Consider the following 21,085-nt stretch of genomic DNA (forward strand, 5'->3'; position numbering starts at 1 on the left):
AGCTAAATAAAAAATATATATTAAACTTGAAGTGAAGGTTGTGCTGAGAAGAGTGCACAGTTTATAAAGTTAAAAATAAATATTGGCAATGAATTGAAGCGTCTTGGATAGACAATGTGTATAAATGGTTAATGGTTGTTTATTGATATTTATATTTAAGAATATTCTATCATAAATTTAAAGATTTCGAATAATTAAACTTAAATATAATTAAAACAATATTTATTATTAAATTATGTCAGTAACAAAATCAGATACAAGAAAATACATATAAAGGAAGATAAATTAGACATCTGAGTAAGAGTATATTTATTATTAATCATACTAAATGTTCTATATTTTTGAGATAATAATTTTTTCTTGAGGAGGAGTAAAGTATCGATTATTGTATAGCATGTGTACGTTATGGGAAAATATAGTCAATCTCATGGATTTGGGAGTGACGACATGGATACGCAAGAAAGACGAAAGTTGCTAGACACGGTACACATGGAACCCGTTTGGTTGAACCGCCGAACAATTTTCTCATTCTTCACTTCAACCATCAAAATCAGCATTCCAACTTTAGATATCGAAAAATGAAAGGAAAGAAAAACAAATGTGTTGCGGAGTCGTAGGTTGCAGAAAGAGACAAGTGTGAAAGGGTGGTGGTTTCACAATGGTTGAAATACTTGTTCACTTCAGAGGTCGGAATTCCAAATTTCCAATTGTTATTTTTGGAAGAAATCAAATTGGTTCTACATGACACACGTAATGGAAGCTTCCTATTATAGAGAGAAGGTGGACCCGGTAGGGGAGACATGACACGTCGTTTCTATAATTTCATAATTAAAAGCTTTTAAATTTATCACTTAAGGGGTTTCTTTGTCAATAAAAAAGCTTAGCCTTTTTTCTATTTGAGAGATGGAATATCATAATGTACCATCAATTCTTACTTTAAAACGAATTAGAGCATCTAGATTATGCTTGTTTTATTTTAAAATTTAACCCTTTTTTTCTGTGTTTTTTTTTTTTGGTTTTCTTGTGAGACTTTTAGTCATCGTTGGACATCAACTACTCAACTACCTAACCCCACCAAGTCCTATAATAACCCCTATCTTTCCACTTTCTCTCCCACAACCTCCTCCAGCTGATTCATCTTGAGAGGGCTTGTATTTGCTTCAAACCAACAACAAATTGAGCTGGTTTTCAACAGCCACTTACTATCAGTTCAGATCTCCCTCCTTGGAAGTTGTCAGCAGGACCCAACAGAGAGATTCTAAAACTGCCAAGCACCCTTTTCAGGATCAAGCAAGAGAGGTCAAAGGGGTTGTGTAGTTAGAGCAACATGGTAGGAAAGTTGATGGTGGTGAGGCTTGTGTTGGCCGTATCTGTCTTGACCTCTCTCCTTCTGACAACCTCGGCACAGACACAGACATGCGAGAGCCAGACCTTCACTGAGAACAAGGTGTTTGCCTCGTGCCGTGATCTTTCTCACCTAAGCTCTTACCTTCACTGGACTCATGATCAGGCCTCAGGCAAGTTGGACATAGCATTCAGACACACTGGAATCTCTGCGACAGACAGGTGGGTTTCGTGGGCTATAAATCCCAACAATGATCTCAGTACATCTATGATTGGAGCACAGGCTCTGGTGGCTATCTCAGAATCCGGTGGTGCCCCGAGAGTATACACTTCTTCCATCCCAGGTTACTCAACCCAGTTGGCAGAGGGAGACATCTCTTATCCTCACTCTGGCTTGACGGCCACCCGTCAGAATAGTGAGATCACCATCTATGCCACCCTCACTCTTCCAAACGGTACCACCAATTTGGTCCACCTTTGGAATGACGGTCCTGTCTCTGCTTCAACCCCTTCAATGCATTCTACTGCTAACACTCAATCTAAGGAAAGTTTGAATCTTCTTTCTGGTGCCAGTCAAGCAGGATCAAGTGGGGATTCACTTAGAAGAAGAAGAAATGTAAGTACCTATTATTCTGTTTGGTTTCCTTGAGATTAAAGATTTATTCTACCATGGTTCTTCAAGGAGGTGTTTGGAATTTTGTTATACTTTTTGCAAAAATTGATTGAAGGGTGTTGATTTGTTCAGGTCCATGGAATTCTAAATGCAATGAGTTGGGGAACTTTGATGCCTCTTGGTGCCATCATAGCTAGGTATTTGAAGGTGTTCAAATCTGCTGACCCTGCTTGGTTTTACCTTCACGTTACCTGCCAAACCTCTGCATACATAGTTGGTGTTGCTGGTTGGGGAACTGGTCTCAAACTTGGCCATGACTCAGCTGGTATTGAGTATAATACCCATAGAACACTCGGAATCGTCCTCTTCTGCCTGGGAACCCTTCAGGTATGACTTATGAGATATTCTTCATTTGTTAGTTTCCGAAGCCTCTTCTTTTGAACGTTATGGGACTCACAGAAACTGCCTCTTTCGCTGAATACAGGTTTTTGCTCTGCTTTTGAGGCCAAACAAGGATCACAAGATCAGAATCTACTGGAACTTTTATCACTACGCCATTGGATACGCCACCATAATCATCAGTATCGTCAACATCTTTCAAGGTTTCGATGCATTGGAGGCTTCCGTAGGGGATCGCTACAATGACTGGAAGCACGCTTACATTGGCATTATTGCAGCTTTGGGTGGTATTGCTGTGATTTTGGAGGCTTACACATGGATCATTGTCCTGAAGAGGAAGAAATCAGCGAACAAGACAGCACATGGCATCAATGGAACAAATGGAGTTAATGGGTATGGTTCTAGTGCACAACATGTGTAGGGAAAGTGACCGAATAGACGCTGGATTTTTGGCTTCTGAATTCTATCTATATGAGTTTTGTTGTTAAACTACTTTTCTGTCTGTATATTTGTTTACACACGGAGTGTGTTTAGGACCCTCCCACTAGCTTAGAGTTTGGTTTTTGTATGAAATTCTTTCATAGGCTAGACAGTTAGAATTCCTGCTATTCCAGAGGATACTTTGTATCGGTTTCCATATTTGTATTTATTTACTTCCATCTTACTCTTTTTCCATACCTTTCAGTTTCAAATATCTCTGTTATGGTATCTCTTGTGGTTAGAAAAAGCTATTAAATTTTTCTGTGTTTTTTTGGCTTGGGGCAAGAGCAGGGTGGATTTTATTGTATGTAGAAGTTGGTAAAGTTTTTTGAAAAACAATGTATTGAATTGAATTTGTTTGTGCACCTTGGAATTCAACCGTTGAGAACTGTGAATAAGAGCATAAATGCTATATAAAGAATACAGGCTGGACATGACATATTTCGATGAACATTATTGACCTAACCTCTTTGGAACGGTTTGAATTTATCGAGCCGAAGGGTTGGATGCATTATGCTCTTTTTGTCACATTCCTTCCTCATGGACATTTGGACTATTCTCTTCAGCCTAGCTGGCTTTAAACTATTCCGCATCAATCAATATTTAATACACCATGATCCCCTTTTTCTCAGAGTTTGAACGCACGCCATCTTATTTTTTATCTATTTGCATTTGTTCTTCTATTTCGGCCAAACTTTTCTAAGACCATGCGAAAAGGCCAAGGCACTAGGCACTGTCCGTATCATAGGAAATTAGAAAAAGAGTAATTGTCAAAAGAATCGCAGCATAATCTAGACGGAAGTTTACGGGATGTCTCTCACGACCCATGTGAATGCCATTAATTTAAGGCGGTTGAAAGGATATGTAGGACTTTCTCTTAATAATTTTTCCAAACTGAGTTATTTAATATATATATATATATATATATATATAACATTTATAGTCAACTTGTGATGGGAGCTATAGAAAACTAACTTTTCGAAACACAACCTACCTGTGAGGTTATGGGTCGAACTCAATTATGTGATGAAACAGTTTTAATGTCGATATCTTGAAATTAATAAAAGATATTTTATTTATTTTTTTGTATATAAGGGAAGGAAGATGACTTGATAAAAATAACACATGACAACAACATGAGAATAACAACTCACAAGAAGTAATTCAAACTCATATTTTATACTATATTTATTATATACACTAAATTTTATGTTCTTAATAATTTGAGTGTCGAAATATTTTATGCAGATGGAACCCTCTCATTTTCTTGAAACCAATTCATGAAACTTGCAAAGATATAATCCAGTGACCATCTCGAAGTTTAACTAACCTTAATTAATGCTCTAGTTGGGAGACGTTCCTTTCAACTAGAAGATAACCTTTTTTATAACATGTATTAATTGATCTTATAAAATATCAAATAGAAAACTTTGCCTAAGTGACATTCGATGAATTTGATGAAGTGGTGATCCACCTCCATCCATGCTCACTACATTCATGTTGTAGTGGATTATTTGCAATTGATATGATTATCTTCTCATCAATATAATAAGATCATGTAGTGCACTTTTATCCTTAATAATTCACAAACCCCATTAGTCATCCTGCGGAACTGTGTTTCTGCACTTGATCGTGTTAGTGACTAAGCTCTTTCCAAAAAGAGTGAAGTAAACCTTTAGTTTCTCACCTTTAAGGTGTTGTACGTGACAAGTAAATTAGTCTTTCAATTAATCTTTAATATCTCAAACTCAAAACTTAGTTTCCGTAAGATTGTTATTGTTAAGAAATATGACGCTACCTTTAGCAAGAGGGCTGTGGATTTTTCTATACCATTTTTTTTTCATTCATTTTTATCTATATGAAACTCCAACTGAAACTATTGCCTCCAACAATTTGTCATATGGTCAATAGCCCACTTGTATCAATAATCTAAGTTCTGTTCATAGGACTTACAATTGTTGCATGCGCAAGTTTTACCATTGAAAGAGGAACTATTCTTGTCTTTCGTGGTTACAACAACATGGTTGATCTTATTTGTAGGGTTGTTGGTAAATCCCACCATTTAGTGTAGCCAATAATCTTGTAGAAGCATCGCTTTTAGTAACCAATGTCACATCAATAGGTACACGTGAAGGTTTTAGTTTTGTTGCTTGAATTTTTTCCCTATGAAGATTGAGTAGGTCCAGGACGATTTCGAGTAGACAAAAAAATGCGCTGTCAGATAGCTTGAGGTGCTTCATAGTGTGTCGTTGCTTGTGATCCTTCCGAACATATGTATAACATGATTAAAAATCAAGAGGAGGATCCACCCTCAAAATCCACTTCAAGCTTGGTTAAATTCAGAACCTAGTCCAACCAAAAAAGCTTCAAGGCGAGTCATGGGCTTTTAAAGGAAACAACACCGTTGGCACTTTCCTCTGTCCGAGTACGGGCATAATATCATAAAATATAACGACCATCGTTCTAGAAAGTGGGTAAAGGCTTACCATTTTGCTTAAGGACAAATGAAGATCAGTTCAATTCAAATGATTGGGTTTTCATTAAAAAAAGTCATATAACGTCTTCCCAACCGCATCCAAATTTCCGTTGCTATGTGGAGATGAACAAATCCATGCATTAAGGTTGGGTTATTACAATCGAGAAGCCCACCTTTTACTCTTATCATCAACCATCCATGTCTCCAACTTCAATTCTCCTAAAAAGGGTTATGATGTAACAAAAGTGAGGAAGTCAGATTTGTTTCGAGCACCAATGCATCTCACAGAGCATAAAATTCGCATCATCCAAGATTATTCCAAATGCAAAAGGGGTATTATTCGACTTGTTGAGCAATAACCCTATGTTCAGGAGGAATGTTGACAAAGCTAGTAAGGAAGTTTTGGTGCTGGTATGTGATTTCCATTGGGTTAATGCAGCTTGGATACCACGTGGAAAACGATATTTTTTGAATTGTTATTTCACTAATAAGTACATCTATATACAAAGTTTACAAAATATAATTTGTATCCCGATTTTCCTAGTTAGAGTACCAAAAATACTTCAGACTTGTCTAAATCAAATCAACTAAACTTTAAATGAATATCAAGTTCAAAGATTCTTGCCTAATTTCCTTAAGCTCAAACCAACAGCTGCATCATTAACACGCCAGACATTGAACCAAAATTAGAGTATATAAATGTTCAAACAATCACATTTCCCCCATCAATTTCTATTGCAGTGCTACTTACACTAAAAGAAATAGAGAAAATAAACTAATTGTGGAAAAGATGGTTATGAACTTGAGTAAAAATAACATTAATATATTGTACTATTAGATCATTTTTTGTTAACCTTACTACATAATTTAAATCAAACGGGACCATTCAACAGTAGCCGATAATATAAAAAGAGTACACTTCTTTTAAATGATTTAAAGTGATTTATTATTGCGAAAGAAGATTTATTATTGATCACTCTGGATTCATATAAGAATTTTAAAATCAGATTACTGATTAGTCGTACATTTCTTCACACCATTTGGCGCAGAGCATCAACAAGTGCATCCTTTAAGAAAGGGTTGGAAGCTGCTACTCGCTGAGATGTTATGTCAAAATCTGCACCAGACCTGAAGCAAGCGAAACATCGGATGCTGATGTAAGCATGAAATATTTCCAACATATCTGCAATGTTTATAGCACAACTAATACGATTCCTGAAGCTCCTATTGAATTGGACTCACATTATTGAGACTAGGCCCAATAGGAATGGGGGCAAACCAATCCGATACAGACACTAGAATCACTTGGGTTCTTTTACAATTTAACAAATTCTAGTTTTATTAATAATGCAATCTTTTTATTCCGTTTCCTTTACTTGGGGGCATCCCAATGACCGTAATGTGAATCAACAATTATTACTGATGTGAATAAGTGGAGAAGAATTCAGAATCAGTTTATTATTTTCTTTCTTGGAGGTTCTCCTAGTTATCTTCGAATTCAAGGAATATTAGTGTCCCTATCAATATTATAGCTTTCTAAAGTGCTAGTAAGTCAACTGTTTCAACAATATGTCACAATGCATGTCCATCAAACAATGTCTGCATAAATATCACACAAGATGAAGATGCATGTGAAATGGACTATGCACCTAATTGTGCAGAGACTATCTAGAACTTAATACTTAGTCAAGAATAAGGATATCTGATCAAAGTTACTTACGGATCAAACACGACACCTCCAGCTTCTCTAACAATGACAGCACCACCTGCCACATCCCTAGAAAAAGAAAGAGACCTCGTGAATCACATTATCACATTGCCCAACATTAATCTAGTATGAGATATTCTTACCAAGGACCACCAAAGCCAAGTTCAAAAAATATGTCCAATCTTCCACATGCAATTCCACAAAGATTCAGAGCGCAGGAGCCACTCATTCGAAGAGATCTCACCTGATGTAGAAAAGGTGTGTTAAGGAAGAAACAGTGATATCACCTTAGTCCAGTAGATTCAGTGAAAAGTCCCAATTTTACCTTGAAAAGCAAGCTTTTAATCCTATTGGTAGATTCATCTACTGTTTCTTTGTCACGTTTTGTTCCAACCTGCTCTTTCAGAAACGAGTTTCTAATTTGTTTTGATTCAAAAGGCAATATATTTATGCTAATAATAATCTTATTGTTCTAAGTTAGTATAAGATAACCTTACTAACCAAAAAGGACCAGATTCGTAGTAAATAAGCACAATAATGTGGGTAAAACACAAAGAACTCACTGGAGATACAACCTAAAACAGACTTAATACTCACAAGTTACAATCTGCTAAATGATCATATTAATCTTTTGGGAAGTTCACTTCATTGATGCAAAAAATGCATGAAAAGAAATAAAAATTGGATTTCACAGCGTAAACTATAACAGGCTTTCTTACCTCAGTTGCAAGAAGAGAGCTAATCAGTTCAGTTTGTGACGATACTGTGAAATTTCAAGGCATAAGCATAACAATCTAAATAAACAACAATCAATCAAAAGATAAACAACAGATGACACACCTTTGATGGGATTCCCATTCAAAAAGGCACCTTTTCCACGGATTCCAGTAAAAATCTGCATACAGCAATCCCAAATTTTAGTCTGTATACTATAGAACAGAGGAAAAACAAAGTAAAAAATGTCATACCATAAGGCTAATTTACAGATAAATTAAAGTCTCATTCCTATATGAATTAAGCCAATGTCTACTCCAAACAAGTCTTCCATAACTTTAAGGATAGAGAAAAGAAAACAACAGAGCAATTGATTAAGATTTGCCCATAAAATTCAATATTACCCTGTTTCTACATTTGGCCAGTATCCCAGAACATCAAATATAAAACAATACATAATTTAACAATGTATAAAATCTGAATATTTCTAACGAAAATTTTAATTGTTTTATAGTCAATCAGTTGTAAACCATCTGCACGAGGGAAGATTTCTCACCTCATTAATAATTGGATTGTATACAACACCAATTGTAGGAGTTTTTCCAATTGTGAGACCAATGGAGACACAAACGAAGGGGAACCTGCACATAGTAGAATTATAGTCAACCAATATTAGGGTATCACAAATCCACTGTCACCTTAAACATCATAATTGATTATTACCCATGCACAAAGTTAGTAGTTCCATCCAGGGGATCAACTATCCATGTGGGTTCATCTGTAAGTTCAGAAGTGCCATAGGCAGCTGTGGTTTCTTCTCCAATGAACTAAGAACACCAATTTCAAAGAACTTAAAGGAAAATTATACAGGAAAAAAAAGAGAAAATGGTCACCCATCTTAAACTTCATTAATGATTATATATGTACGGTTCAACCTTGTGAGTGGGATAGAGCTGTTTGAGATGATTAAATATGAGTTCTTCACATGCTTTATCAGTTTCTGTGACCAAATCAACCTGTGCATCATGCAAAAAAATGTAAAAGACAGTAAGTAAATGAGATATTGAGCAAGTTTATTCGTACTTCTTATATTTTAAAATAAGTGATTATTTTCATTAATTAAACAGATTTCTACCTTTTTGTTTGTTTGTCTGATCAGCTTATTTTAAAAATAAGAAAATCATATGCAGTTCTTAAATAGGTGATTATTTTTTAATTGATCATTTCAAAGACACTTACTTTAAGTTTAAACAAATTGACCCATAATCTTTCATCATTTTTTGCCATTATAATGCCCATAATACTTGATTAAATTACTATCTGATCTTCTTTATAAGAACATAGAACAAGTAAAACAAACTTCTCACTTAATTTTCTCCTACAGTCATTCATATTCCACCTTGTTGAGCTTGGTGAGTATTGGTTGCTTAGACATTGATAAGCATTAAACAATTACAAACAAAAAGTCCAGAAAATTAATCAAAAAGTGAAACTTTTGGTTCCTATTTAAGATCCTAAATTTTAGCTTGATCCATACCCGGAGAAAAAGTTTTCGAATCAGTCCATGCATATGAAATAATTTTCAGTTCACTCACTGCCATCTACAACTGCTATAACACCATCTACTCATCCCTCATGGCTAGAACAGATTATAGATTATGACGTTATGTCAACAAGTGTACGTTAGGTTTTGATCCCTACACATAACACTATTTTCAAGTTGTGTCTGTACACCAATAAAAGTTTTCATATTCGTCACTTTAGGTGAAATCATTCACTCTTTGCCATCAATACTAGTGATAATCTAAACAAAAATTATATTTCTTTCTATCTAGCTTGAGAGTAGAATGCAAAAAGCAAAAGCCGAATGCAAAATGATAAACTCTAATATATACAATCATAAAATATGTCACACCCCAGGCATGAAAATAAAACCTGATGAAACAAAAGTAGGGTGGAAAAACCAACCTCCCATTTTCATGTTCCCCACTCAAACACTTCCTTACTTGCACCACATTGATAATCAAGACTGAAGATCAGTTCCTACTCTTTAATTTTTGTTTTCCATATCTTAATGATAGTCTCTTGAGCACAGTTTTCAAATAAGGATTCAAATCATAAATTGAAAAACTTATTTCTGAATCATGAACTGTCACAAGTGGAAATAACACAAGGGAAATTCAGGAAATGGACAAATATAAGAATATTGTTATGGGGAATGGACAAGTGTCAAACGACCCTGTGATTGTAGGCAATAAAAAAAGTGCAAAGATGAGGATGGCAAATCCTTGCATGGGGATTATGTGTGAGGTAGCAATTAGTTATATAGTATATGAGAGGAGGGGAGAAAGTTATGGGCATTGTTGCATTTGTTTCTTCTCTCTAGTGTCTCTGCAGTTACTATTGCTGAACAGGAACCTTTTACTTCATTGTTATAGACTCATTGCTACAATAGTACATACAGGGCTTTACCTGTAAACACCATTGTTCATCAATTCATTATTTCACCGATTAAGTGATTTTTACCATATTGCATGAACCAAATTGAATAAAAAATAGTAATATCCGTGATCATTAACTAAAACATAATATACACACACACACACACACATATATATATATATATATATATATATAGAAGAAAAAAAAAATCAACATAGATAGAAAAAACATTAAGAAAACTAAAAAGCATAGATCTAAGAGTGTTTCATATAAAGAAACAAAAAAAAAAATTCTATATATTGTCATTTTAATGTCGAATAACTCGTTGCATAGCTAATAAAGTGGAATATAAACTGCAAAAGAAATCATAATTCAAGGAATAATAGTCAAAATGAACTTCAAAATAAGTAAGGGCCATGTAGGGGGACGCTTCCATGCTGGCTTCATGAAGTAACTTACGGTGGCTTCACAGAATAACAACCTCTTTCTCTTTATTTTGCCTCATTTTTCACCCTTTCGGCACACAGCCAGAAATCAGTGTGCTCACACAGGGCTCAACGACAAAATAGAGAGTTAATAACAGCAGCAAAATACAAGAGTTAGAGGTAGGGAACCATTGGCCTGGCAGGACGTTGAATAATGAATGCAAGCGACAAAAAAATGCTAGGAAACACAGAATATACAAAGCATGTGTAGTGTGTGGGAGGGGGTAGACACAATTGAATTGATTATGAAATTGACACCCGGTGAACCATGGCCCCTAGTTTGAGTTTATTGCCAGGTGAATGCACCTCGGATTGTGATAAGCATGATATGTCCAAATGAGTTGAATACATAATAATCAATGATAGTATCACATAAGGATTTTCTGAAGTATTGTCCCTTGAATACTTGTACAATTTCATTCAAAATCAAATTTAAAGTTTGTAATGTGCTCAGTAAACTTGAGTATATCCACGCAAGAAAGAATTAAACGAAGTTGTGTAAATAGTTGCAATACGAAAAGAAGAAAAGAACTAACAAAAAATGAAACAAATCTCTGACAGGTAGATTGTCTCGCAAATTAAGCAACAAATACATTACACAACAACTCCCAAAGGATGGCCGGTTTTAAGACTATATTGAAATCCAGACTTTAAAATTGTTCAAAATTGCAGCAGCAATAATGCTTCACTTTCTATTGAAAAACTAATTACTCGATTTTTGTGAATCTAATTCATAGAAATTCCGTCCAATAAAATGCCGTCCAATAAAATGGACGAATTATAAATCTCCAAAATAATAAAGGCTTGCAATTGCAGTGGTGGCCCCACCGGCTGCAATTTCACAACATTAAGAGCCATGACAAAACCGCGATTGTAACAGCAATCCCAATTTAAAACCTTCATTGAAGCTATAGGGTTTCAGGTAGAGAGGATGAAAAGGCAGATAAACGAGATCGAAGAGCCTGATGTGTTATTATACATTACAATGTGATGATAGAACATTAACTAGGATTCTTGTTCATAAGATTCTCATAAACACGGAAAGTTTAAAATAAATTTCTCATAAACTAATCTAGTGTACACATAAATCAAACCGTCCCACAAAGTAATGGTGAGGAAGAGAATGAAGCGAGAAAGGTAAAAGAAAAGAGAGTACACAACGGAGAGAATGCAAGCAAACCTGTCCTTTGTGTTCCACGTGTTTGGTCTGGTAGAACCCTTTTCGAATAATCTGGAAACCATGCGCGTACAATAGAGTAAGATAAAAGAGATACATAAACGAACGAAACGAAAAACGAATCAATTGAGAGATATTTTGGAATGAAAATGAAGTGACCTCGCCAGCTTTCTGAGCCGCGTCAACAGCAGATGCGAGGAATTCCGAGAGCGAATCTGCAATTCAATTTCAGTGAGCAGAGTTTGCAATGAATAAGAATCAAGTGGGAGAGAAAGATAGATATTGTATTGGATGGTACAAATACCATTGTCAATGTCAACCATTTTCTTCTTCAATTGTTGTGTACAAGAGACAGAGAATGGGAGAGAAGAAGGTGGTGAAATGAGATAGATGCTGTGTTGTTGTTCTTTAGCTACTTTTTGCATGCACCTCGCTAACCAGCCTTCACCACATGACTACACCAACCACCAATCGCACTTTTTCAAGAACTAAATTCATCCATTATTAAATAACTATTAATTCTACAACTGAAAATAATATAATAAAATCATTTTCGTGTTTTTTTTTAAATCTTCAATTTTCTTTAAAGCTGAACTTTTATAAACTATAGTCTTCAATTTCTCTTTAAAATTGAAATTTAAAAAACTATGTGTCATGGACAAATAGATACACAACATAGACAGATTTTCCACCAAAAAGCAATAGAACTATATCCAGAAGTGATAAAGAAATTTGAGCCCAAGAGTTTAGAGAGATTTATGACGTCATTAATTCAGGCATATTGAATATTGGAATTGCAGATAATGGACTAAAAAAGAATCTTAATGAAAACTGTATTTTTTATTTATTTATGTCCTAAAAATAGAAAAATGGGTCTGAATAAATTGACAAATCTAAATAATTCTGAAGACAGTATAATGAAAAGGTGATTTTAGAAGCAGCAGTGAAAGGCATATGGAATATGCGGGGAGATTATCCTGATGCTTGGATTTGGTTTAGCGCCAAACAGTTTTCAAAGTTTTAGGTTCCCTGGTTGTGTCCAAATAGGTACCAAACATGTACCTGAAGAAGGGGGAGGTGATTAGTACCCTCATCTCATGCTCTTCTTTTATTGGTTTGTAAAAGCCTCCTCTCATGTATCAGCCACAAATGAAGAGGCCCACTCTCTATGTTGTTGCAGAAATAGAGAAAAAGGCAGATCAATGCAATTATGTACTCCTTTTTTGGAAACTTAGATTAAAATATTTGTTATTGAAATCAATTAGCTAAAGACAAGTAGACAACTCAATGAAACCTGTTGAGAGTGCAAATTGCAGACACCAAACCTTTCAACTACAATGCCAATGATCCAATGATGAAGTTATGCCCTGCTTCTCACACTCAACTCCCTTCTTTAGATCATATCATTGCCTCAATTATTTCACAAAATACCAGGAATCTATCCTCATCAAAATCCCACGGCCACCCACCTCTGGTTTTGAGCTGGATAATTTTTAAACAACATGTAACTCATCAATATTTCATTTTATTTATTTAGAAGATGTATTTTAAAACACAATTTTAATTATGTTTTTTCAAATTTAGGGTGAAGTTGTACTCTTGGAAACACAATTTTAATATTTTTATTTTACAATAATTATAGTTACAAATACATTTTTGACCCTTTAAATTTAAACTAAAACTTCGTTTGTAAGCAATATTTTAGTGAAATTAAAAACACTATGATTATGCTTACAAACACAAATTTACCATACTATGGAAAGAAAACAAAAATTAAACTTCTAAAACCTGACTTTTAAATAAATTCAAAGGGATAATATTAAAATCTTGCTACAAAACCAAACTTCAACATAAAAATAATAATTAATAACAGCGGCGTAATGACAAAGACTTTATCTAGATAACCTTTACTATAAATACTTTCAAGAAGAAAATAAGATTATGCTAAATTCAACTTCTCCCATAAACTAAAATCAACTCAACTCTTAACAAATTAAATGAGAACATAGTTATGGAAATTGATTTTAACTTCTTATTTTCTTTTTCTAAAAACATTATAACAAAGATTGTGTAAACAGTACTCAAACCTAGTTCAGCAGCTACGAAGTAACAAAAAATCAGCCATGAGTAGATTTAGTGAAACAAATATTGTACTACCTCGCACAGTTCATTTACAAGTCATCCTCAAATACTTTTATTACTTAAACCTACAAAGACACAATAAACCGCATGTAGCTCATTAAGCAATTTATTTATCTACAAATTTCAAAGGACGATAATAAAATTACAGCAAGAAAACATCGAAGTCTGCGTGAAATTATAGTCCCATCATGATAAAAACTAAGAACTATTACAATACACAACTGCTAAATTGAAATGCCACATTGCAACGTGCGCGACTTAACACATTTGCACACTTCAGGTGCATTGTTCCCAGGGTTAAAGAGCTTCGATTTCCTTCATCACTTGAGCTTTGTCAGCTTCAAATTGTTCATCCTCTGCACAATCACAACAAATATGAGATCATGAGAAACTGATAATTGATACCACAAATGCAACTAAACTATCAAGAGGTGGCATCACTTACCTTTATCAATTTTGAAGTCTTCCAATAGTCTCAGCATCTTACTTTTGTTTGCGACAAATATACTTATTATATCAGCTGGTTTATGTTGGTTAGCAGCAAATAACTGACATGACAAACAAATATCAATAAACAGATGATTCTGAACAGTAGTTTCCAAATGTTCTAAATGTGTGCTATAATGTTATTATAGTAATACCTTGAAAACATGAAATGCTTCAATCTGTATGCTCTTGCTTGACTCCTGTAGAAAGAATTCCGTACCGACCATTAGAATCCACTTTATGCACATACCAAGGTTCTTAATTTTTCCTCCAATATAGAATACTATCATCAGAACTTATTTGAACATTAGTATTATAATCTTGACAAACTATAATAGTACTAGGGTGAAGATATTTTGATGGAACTGATGCACTTTCACAGGTTAAAAACAGCAAAATATATCAAGTATGAATAAGGATTGGCAGACACAGACATAAAATATATCCAGTATGCACAAGGATTGACAGACACATACAGGAAGCGCAAAAAAAAAAGTAAGGTACATAATAAGACATGCATTTAAGTGTAAAGGGCTCATACTCTAAGAAGATTCATTAAAATCCTCAAGTTGTCTCTTGAGCTCACATATCGTGTCATTACTGCTGAATTTGTACGATCAAGTAATATATCTCCCAACAACTGTTTAAGAGAAAGAAATCAACTCAGCGATCATATATACATCATATTAAATAGACAAGACTGTAAAGACCAAAACTCCAACATTTGGGGCGGGAGGGGAGCAAAGAAAATTCAATAGCAGAGTGACTGTTGGCTACCTGTGCTATTTTCTGGAAAATTCATAGGTCAAATGAACTACAGATGCATGCATGAACAGGCAAAGATACTACACAAAGGAAATCCCTAGGAGAGTATCTATTGACTAGCTGTGATACTTTTGATTACAATTTTCAGGAAAATTCACAGGTCACTTGAACAACAAATGTATACACAAACAGGTGAAGGCTTCTCAAACAAAAATTTAAGTTTTCAACAGACAAAAGTTATAGTTGAAATCAAAGTTAAATTATATGGACAAACCAAAAAAATTATATAGAACCTTGACAGCTTGGCGCCTTGTAATATAGTTGGAAGATTCCAACAGCTTAGTGTTATATTCCGCAAAAAACTGAAAGCAGAAATAACAAAGTATTAGTTGATGAATAGTGGACATTAACTACTTGAATAAACTAGGTACAAATAAAACATATTAATGTAAACTGAAAACCAGTATGTAAGCAGCACAAAGTTTTAAAACAAATCTTTTAAAAAAAGTAATATTTTAAAAAATCCTTAAATGTAGTGAATAAACATGCTTGTGCGGTTAATGATCATATAAAAATATTAAACACATAGTTAATAACTACAAACAAATATGACTGTTTGATAGAAAATATATTCATCCACAACACATGCAGAATAATTTTCTAGAAGTGCCTATCTGTTATCAGTTCAGAAATCAATACTTAGAAGTTAGAAGCAAAGAAACAAAAAATATAAATCTACTAGGGCCATGTCACATGAATGAAAAGGATAAAATCTAAAATCGTAATTACAACTTGAGTTTCTAGATTTGTTTGTCAGTTTATTAGGCATTAACCTATCAAAATAAGCTGTTATATGAGAACCTTTGTAAATACAAAATATCACTCATGCATATTATTTGGCAATAGAATGTTAGAAAAACATAAAGGCGGCATCGAAGTGTATACACTAAAATTGAAATGCTACTTTATACATTGGTTAAACTTTGAAGGAAGAACCTACCCATTCATAATTCTTGGAGAGGAATTCGGCTACAGTAGATTTATGTCTTGTCAAGAGCTCCTGAGACAACAAAAGAATATACGGCATGAACTCTGTTGAAAATATGTGAATTGCACAAAATAAGGAATTTGTAAACACAAGTTCTTTCACACAAAATGCACCTTAAAGGTAGCTGCAGCATCCGCAGCAATGTCAAAATTTGGGAGTTGGATATAGTCAAAGAATTTCTTCATACGAGGTGAGTTGAGAACATATCTGATATAAAACCATGGAGAATTAAGCAACACTATAGTTATGATGAGAGGGAAAATTATATATCCTGGGTCATTTTTCCTTTTCTAATTCAAGTGTTCAGTTTTTTTACATGAGCTTCACACACAGCACCATTCTCATTTGGCATGAATCTAGAAGGGCACTTATATGAAAAGTATAGGGAACAAAAGAACCAGTACATGACTAAGAAATGCAGTACTATTTTAACATAGATTACAACCCTAACAGCTTTCTAGCAGTCACCAATCATTAATAGCTTTGAGCTTGACAGCACACACAACAAAATGAATTTATCACATTATTTTTCCTTACTTTGCAACAATCTGATGTCGTATGCACTCCCTCAGCATTGCACCATAGTGTAAAGCCATATCTGTGTTTTCATAGCTGAAAGGCAGCATTTGTTAGTCAGTTAGATACTAGAATTAGAATCAATACCAGGATAAGCATAACATATTGACAGCCATAGTGAGACACGTAAGAAATAACAAAGACATCGGAATATGGTAAGCAAAGACATATAAATCACAAAACTAAATTTACAAAAATCCAGTGATCATGACGTGGCATTATCATGCCTAATTTATTAGATATTAAATTTTCAAGGTTGATCAAAAAAATTGATTTACATTCATTTGATTAAGCAGAAAAAAATTGATGTCACCCAATATTCTCTTACCCGACTATCAAGACATCCATGAGATCCAGATTTTTCTCCAGGTAATCAGATGCAATCAACTTAAACTGAACCTGTTGCCTTTGTAAATTTGCAACAACTTGAGTGGCATCTTTTCTGGCCTGCAAAAAGTCACAGTCTCCAGGTTAGCAATTAGTAAACAATAGCATAATCAGGAAGTCTCATAAATTTCATTAATACCTCCAAATTCAATTTTGGAAGACATTTGATAAACAGACGCAAAGTATCCTCCTTAAAGAACTCCTGAGTCAACTGTGCACAAGCTTCCGCAACTGGTTCAGAATCACTGTTTCCATACAGGATTTGTTTGAGTTCCCTGATGTTTTTAAACAGCTCGGACATTTGCTGTAAGATGGATCACACAAACATCATAAACATCAAACAAGAACTGCCAACTTCCCCGCACAAGAAACCAAGATCCAATGAAAAATTATCAAACAAAATAACTTCATCAGTTCCAATTTGCTCACAAATTTCACTACAGCTCTGATAATGCATGATGATGATAGCATGTCAAGTTCAATAACACTAAGTTCTATCCGGCCAAACCGAACAAACCAACAAAATTTGCAATATTAAAATCAGAGCATTAACCACCAACAATTGAACTATTAAATAGCAACTTAACACCAATTACAGTTTAATCGTGTATATACTCTAGTTAGAAATATGGTGATTGACAAATCAAGGCTCTAAATTCCACTGGATGGTGACTTATTATACATGCATTGGGAATTCAAGGCAGAACTTCTTGCTTATTTTATTTTTCCAGCTAACAAGCACAATTACAGAGTTAGTTGAGATCAGACACCCGTAAAATGAGCAATTGAAAAACATATCAAAAAAATGAGCAATTGAAAAAACATAACAAAGAAATGCGATCTAAAAATAAGAAAACAAGTTAACCTTCTCTTCTCTCTTGCTTTCTCGGGTTTCAGAGTTCCGATCAACAACGAGTAGAAGATCTCTGGTGTGACGCACTACATCTGCAGGAGTGCGAGGTTTAGACTTGAAGAGACCCTTCATCTTCTGAAAGTGTTGTGTTTAATCTTCTCTTTTCTCTCAAATCACACACTCTGGTTAGGGTTTGTGATTTGCCCGAAGGAAGTGGAAGGAAAGAGCAAAATAAGAGCAAGATGAATCTGGATATTTAATTGTTTCCAATTATAATGGTTATTTATTCATTTATTTAGGTCTGAGATTTTTGTTGGAAAATTAAAGAGGAACTGAACATGGATAGAAGAAAAGGATGAGGTCGAGAGGTATTGGACCGAACACTGCTACCGGATAAACAACCCTGCTTTCGTAATTCATCTCATCTTTATTTACTCTACTGCTGTCACAAGGAACCAAATTAACAAAACAACACTTCAATACCATCACTGTCAAACCTGTAATATTTTTTAATATATAATTCCAATCATAATCAAATCTTAATATATACATTAAATTATTACAAATTATGTTTAGATTTTAAGAATTAAAATATTTGCAAGTTTTTTTTATAGAAGAGATAATTGAAAGAGAATATATAAGGTGAGAGATAATGTGAGTTATATAAAGTAAAACATAAAAGAAAATTCCTTCTGAGACAAAAGATAATTAAGAATATATTTTTTTAAACTAAAAGATATATTTGTTTATATGATTAAATAACAATAAAAAATAGAAAAAAATATATTTTGATACCATAGAATTAACTCCCATTTAATTGCAGTGACTGTGCATATGTGTTCATCCACATCCATTCATTCTGTGGATTCCTTTGGTTGCACCTTCTTTACTTTTGTATTCATTCTTCTTCTTCTTCTTCAATGCATTGATCTTTCTAATTAAATTGACCTTTTCATCTTCTAATTTGGTCTTGCAAGGAAGGTTGTTTGTTCTTAACTTTAACTTGTTTCTATGGAAGGCTCTCATAACAAATTTTAGACCAAATTTAATGTTTTAAATTTTAGCTAAACTATTTTTAACTAAAAATATGACCTAAATCAATCTGTCTCTTCCTTTCTATATTCAGATTTATTAGTTGTAGCCTTGTATATCTCCATCAATTTTTCTTATTTTAATATGATTGTTCCATACTCTAACCACAACATTTTATTTAAAATCTGTATTATTGAATTGTATTTCATATCATTTTAACTGTTTCATAGTATATGTTAATCCATATCATTTCCTTTTTTATTGACAAATTGTAGAGTGACTCAAGTTTTACATTGACTAGAAATATTATTCTAGGTGTTAGAAGATACATGCAGAAGAATAAATGTATTTCATTAACATTGTGAGATAAAAGGGAAGAGAATACATACAGCATGAAAGGCCATGCAGAAGGGTGATTAGGATAAGTAATATTACCCTTTAAACTTATGGTAGGTTTTTATGAGTTTATGTTTAAAATTATTAATCAGAAACTGATTTTGTTAAAATATCAGTTTAAGCTGGAAGAGAAATTAACTTGAAAACTCGGCGAGAACAGTGACAATGTCGCGGTATTCTATTTTGTACTACTCCTTAAAACGACTTTTTGTTTACGTGAATAACAAGCAACAATATTTGATTTTGATCCAAGGTAAACACAAAAGTCGATGGTGGATTTTCTGTCATCAACATCACTACCACAGTCTGCATCACTAAAGACAAGAATGACAGTGGAACTGTTGCATTTTATGAGTAAGCCATGGGTTAAAGTTCCGTAATGTAAGATACCCGTAACTGCTTTCTAGTGATGTTCTCGATGATTGTTCTAGTGATGTTCTCGAGGATTGTGCATGAATTGTATCCCGCTAACAAAATTATATTGAGGTATATATAACCTCTATTGTGTAAACCTTAATCCAGAAAGAATGCAACATGAGGACCTAAAATCAAGCTTATGTTTGTTATAAGGACGAATGAGAGAGTAGCAAATACATCTAAATGTCTTAAACTTAGTATAATCAGGAACATAATTAATCAATAATTTATAAGGAGTTTTATTGTTAATGACAGAAGAAGATAATAAGTTAATAATTTTCACAAAGAGTTATGAAGACTTCGACTCATAATTTAACAGGTAAAGAAGCATAAGTAAGAATTGTTGAACCCATGTCTGCAAGTGTCATTATTTAGTAATATTTTATGTAAAAAAAAAACTAGGTATTTATGGATTTAATTATCCAATCTGAATTTGTGAAGAATTGAAATTAATGATATATTTTGAATTGTGAGAGTAATGAAACAAATAGATCCCAATTTTATGTGAATTACAAAAAAGTAAGGAAAGATGGAGCAAAGGAGGATGAATAGATAGACAAGAAGCCTTAAACATTCAACAATTCTTGTTCAGGCGAGTCAATCTCGTCTAGATAGAATTGTCCATAGACTAGTGTCAAGGATCGCCAAAGCTCGTCCAGAACTCGCTCAAGGCTCGCTTGAGAGAGATTACTCTAGAGGTCAACTGTGTCAAGCTCAACCAAGCGCTCAGGTCTCACCTAACTCTCGCGACTCGCTTTAGCGAAATTGTTCCAGGAAGTGATTTTTTTTTTTTGTAAAAGATGTCACTCATCCAAGCTCAAATTAGGTTTAATACGAAAGTAGGGCGGAGATTGACGGACTGAAAGGAAACCCTAAGAAGCAACAACAAAGGAAAAATGTTCTAGATCTTCTTCTCTTGTTTTTCATCATCTTTTAGTGCATGTGATTGTTACCATGAGTAGCTAATTCCTTTCTTGTTGGGATTGAATGCAATCTTTTCAAACTCTAGTAAATAAAAAGTTTCCTAAATAGTTGAAGAGTTAATCTTTTTGGTGCATCAATATCAATTAGGTCAGAATATTGTATGTTTTTGTTTATCCAAAATACATTCAGACGAGGGTGAAGAATTAATCTTTTACTTTATT

At 33.9% G+C, this 21,085-nt stretch overlaps 3 protein-coding genes across 3 annotated transcripts; 1 reads left to right on the top strand and 2 right to left on the bottom strand.

Annotated features, from left to right (window-relative positions):
- The first annotated feature begins 1,009 nt into the window (after positions 1 to 1,009).
- LOC137832162 (cytochrome b561 and DOMON domain-containing protein At4g17280-like) lies at positions 1,010 to 3,033 on the top strand. Its single transcript, XM_068640191.1, has 3 exons — positions 1,010 to 1,960; positions 2,090 to 2,344; positions 2,442 to 3,033. Exons 1-3 carry the CDS (start codon positions 1,328 to 1,330, stop codon positions 2,775 to 2,777), a joined length of 1,224 nt encoding a protein of 407 aa, XP_068496292.1. The 5' UTR covers positions 1,010 to 1,327; the 3' UTR covers positions 2,778 to 3,033.
- A 3,070-nt stretch (positions 3,034 to 6,103) lies between these two features.
- On the bottom strand, positions 6,104 to 12,989 carry LOC137832165 (inositol-phosphate phosphatase-like). Its single transcript, XM_068640193.1, has 13 exons — positions 12,927 to 12,989; positions 12,143 to 12,293; positions 11,998 to 12,053; positions 11,842 to 11,892; positions 8,670 to 8,750; positions 8,458 to 8,561; positions 8,291 to 8,375; positions 7,861 to 7,915; positions 7,740 to 7,783; positions 7,346 to 7,414; positions 7,164 to 7,264; positions 7,033 to 7,089; positions 6,104 to 6,440 (listed from the first exon to the last, which is right to left on the bottom strand). The coding sequence occupies exons 1-13, from the start codon at positions 12,972 to 12,974 to the stop codon at positions 6,344 to 6,346; spliced, it is 999 nt and encodes a 332-aa protein (XP_068496294.1). The 5' UTR covers positions 12,975 to 12,989; the 3' UTR covers positions 6,104 to 6,343.
- A 981-nt stretch (positions 12,990 to 13,970) lies between these two features.
- Positions 13,971 to 18,582, bottom strand: LOC137832166 (putative MO25-like protein At5g47540). The gene is made up of 11 exons (XM_068640194.1): positions 18,108 to 18,582; positions 17,382 to 17,546; positions 17,184 to 17,302; positions 16,817 to 16,891; positions 16,393 to 16,486; positions 16,232 to 16,291; positions 15,525 to 15,593; positions 15,008 to 15,106; positions 14,622 to 14,666; positions 14,426 to 14,528; positions 13,971 to 14,336 (listed from the first exon to the last, which is right to left on the bottom strand). Exons 1-11 carry the CDS (start codon positions 18,225 to 18,227, stop codon positions 14,278 to 14,280), a joined length of 1,008 nt encoding a protein of 335 aa, XP_068496295.1. The 5' UTR covers positions 18,228 to 18,582; the 3' UTR covers positions 13,971 to 14,277.
- Positions 18,583 to 21,085: the final 2,503 nt, after the last annotated feature.

Source organism: Phaseolus vulgaris, chromosome 6, assembly GCF_000499845.2.
Source record: "Phaseolus vulgaris cultivar G19833 chromosome 6, P. vulgaris v2.0, whole genome shotgun sequence".
Classification (NCBI taxonomy): Eukaryota; Viridiplantae; Streptophyta; class Magnoliopsida; order Fabales; family Fabaceae; genus Phaseolus; species Phaseolus vulgaris.

Excerpts from the sequence above, each read along its gene's own strand:
- LOC137832165 (XM_068640193.1), bottom strand. The coding sequence starts at position 12,974 with ATGAGAGGAGGCTTTTACAAACCAATAAAAGAAGAGCATGAGATGAGG. Across the intron at positions 12,054-12,142 it reads AATGGTTGACATTGACAATG|ATTCGCTCTCGGAATTCCTC; the intron begins GTATTTGTACCA and ends ATTGAATTGCAG. Across the intron at positions 6,441-7,032 it reads GGAGGTGTCGTGTTTGATCC|GTCTGGTGCAGATTTTGACA; the intron begins GTAAGTAACTTT and ends CGCTTGCTTCAG.
- LOC137832166 (XM_068640194.1), bottom strand. The coding sequence starts at position 18,227 with ATGAAGGGTCTCTTCAAGTCTAAACCTCGCACTCCTGCAGATGTAGTG. Across the intron at positions 15,594-16,231 it reads TCTCCAAGAATTATGAATGG|TTTTTTGCGGAATATAACAC; the intron begins GTAGGTTCTTCC and ends TTCTGCTTTCAG. Across the intron at positions 15,107-15,524 it reads CAAGGCGCCAAGCTGTCAAG|TTGTTGGGAGATATATTACT; the intron begins GTTCTATATAAT and ends TCTCTTAAACAG.
- LOC137832162 (XM_068640191.1), top strand. The coding sequence starts at position 1,328 with ATGGTAGGAAAGTTGATGGTGGTGAGGCTTGTGTTGGCCGTATCTGTC. Across the intron at positions 1,961-2,089 it reads CACTTAGAAGAAGAAGAAAT|GTCCATGGAATTCTAAATGC; the intron begins GTAAGTACCTAT and ends TGATTTGTTCAG. Across the intron at positions 2,345-2,441 it reads TCTGCCTGGGAACCCTTCAG|GTTTTTGCTCTGCTTTTGAG; the intron begins GTATGACTTATG and ends CGCTGAATACAG.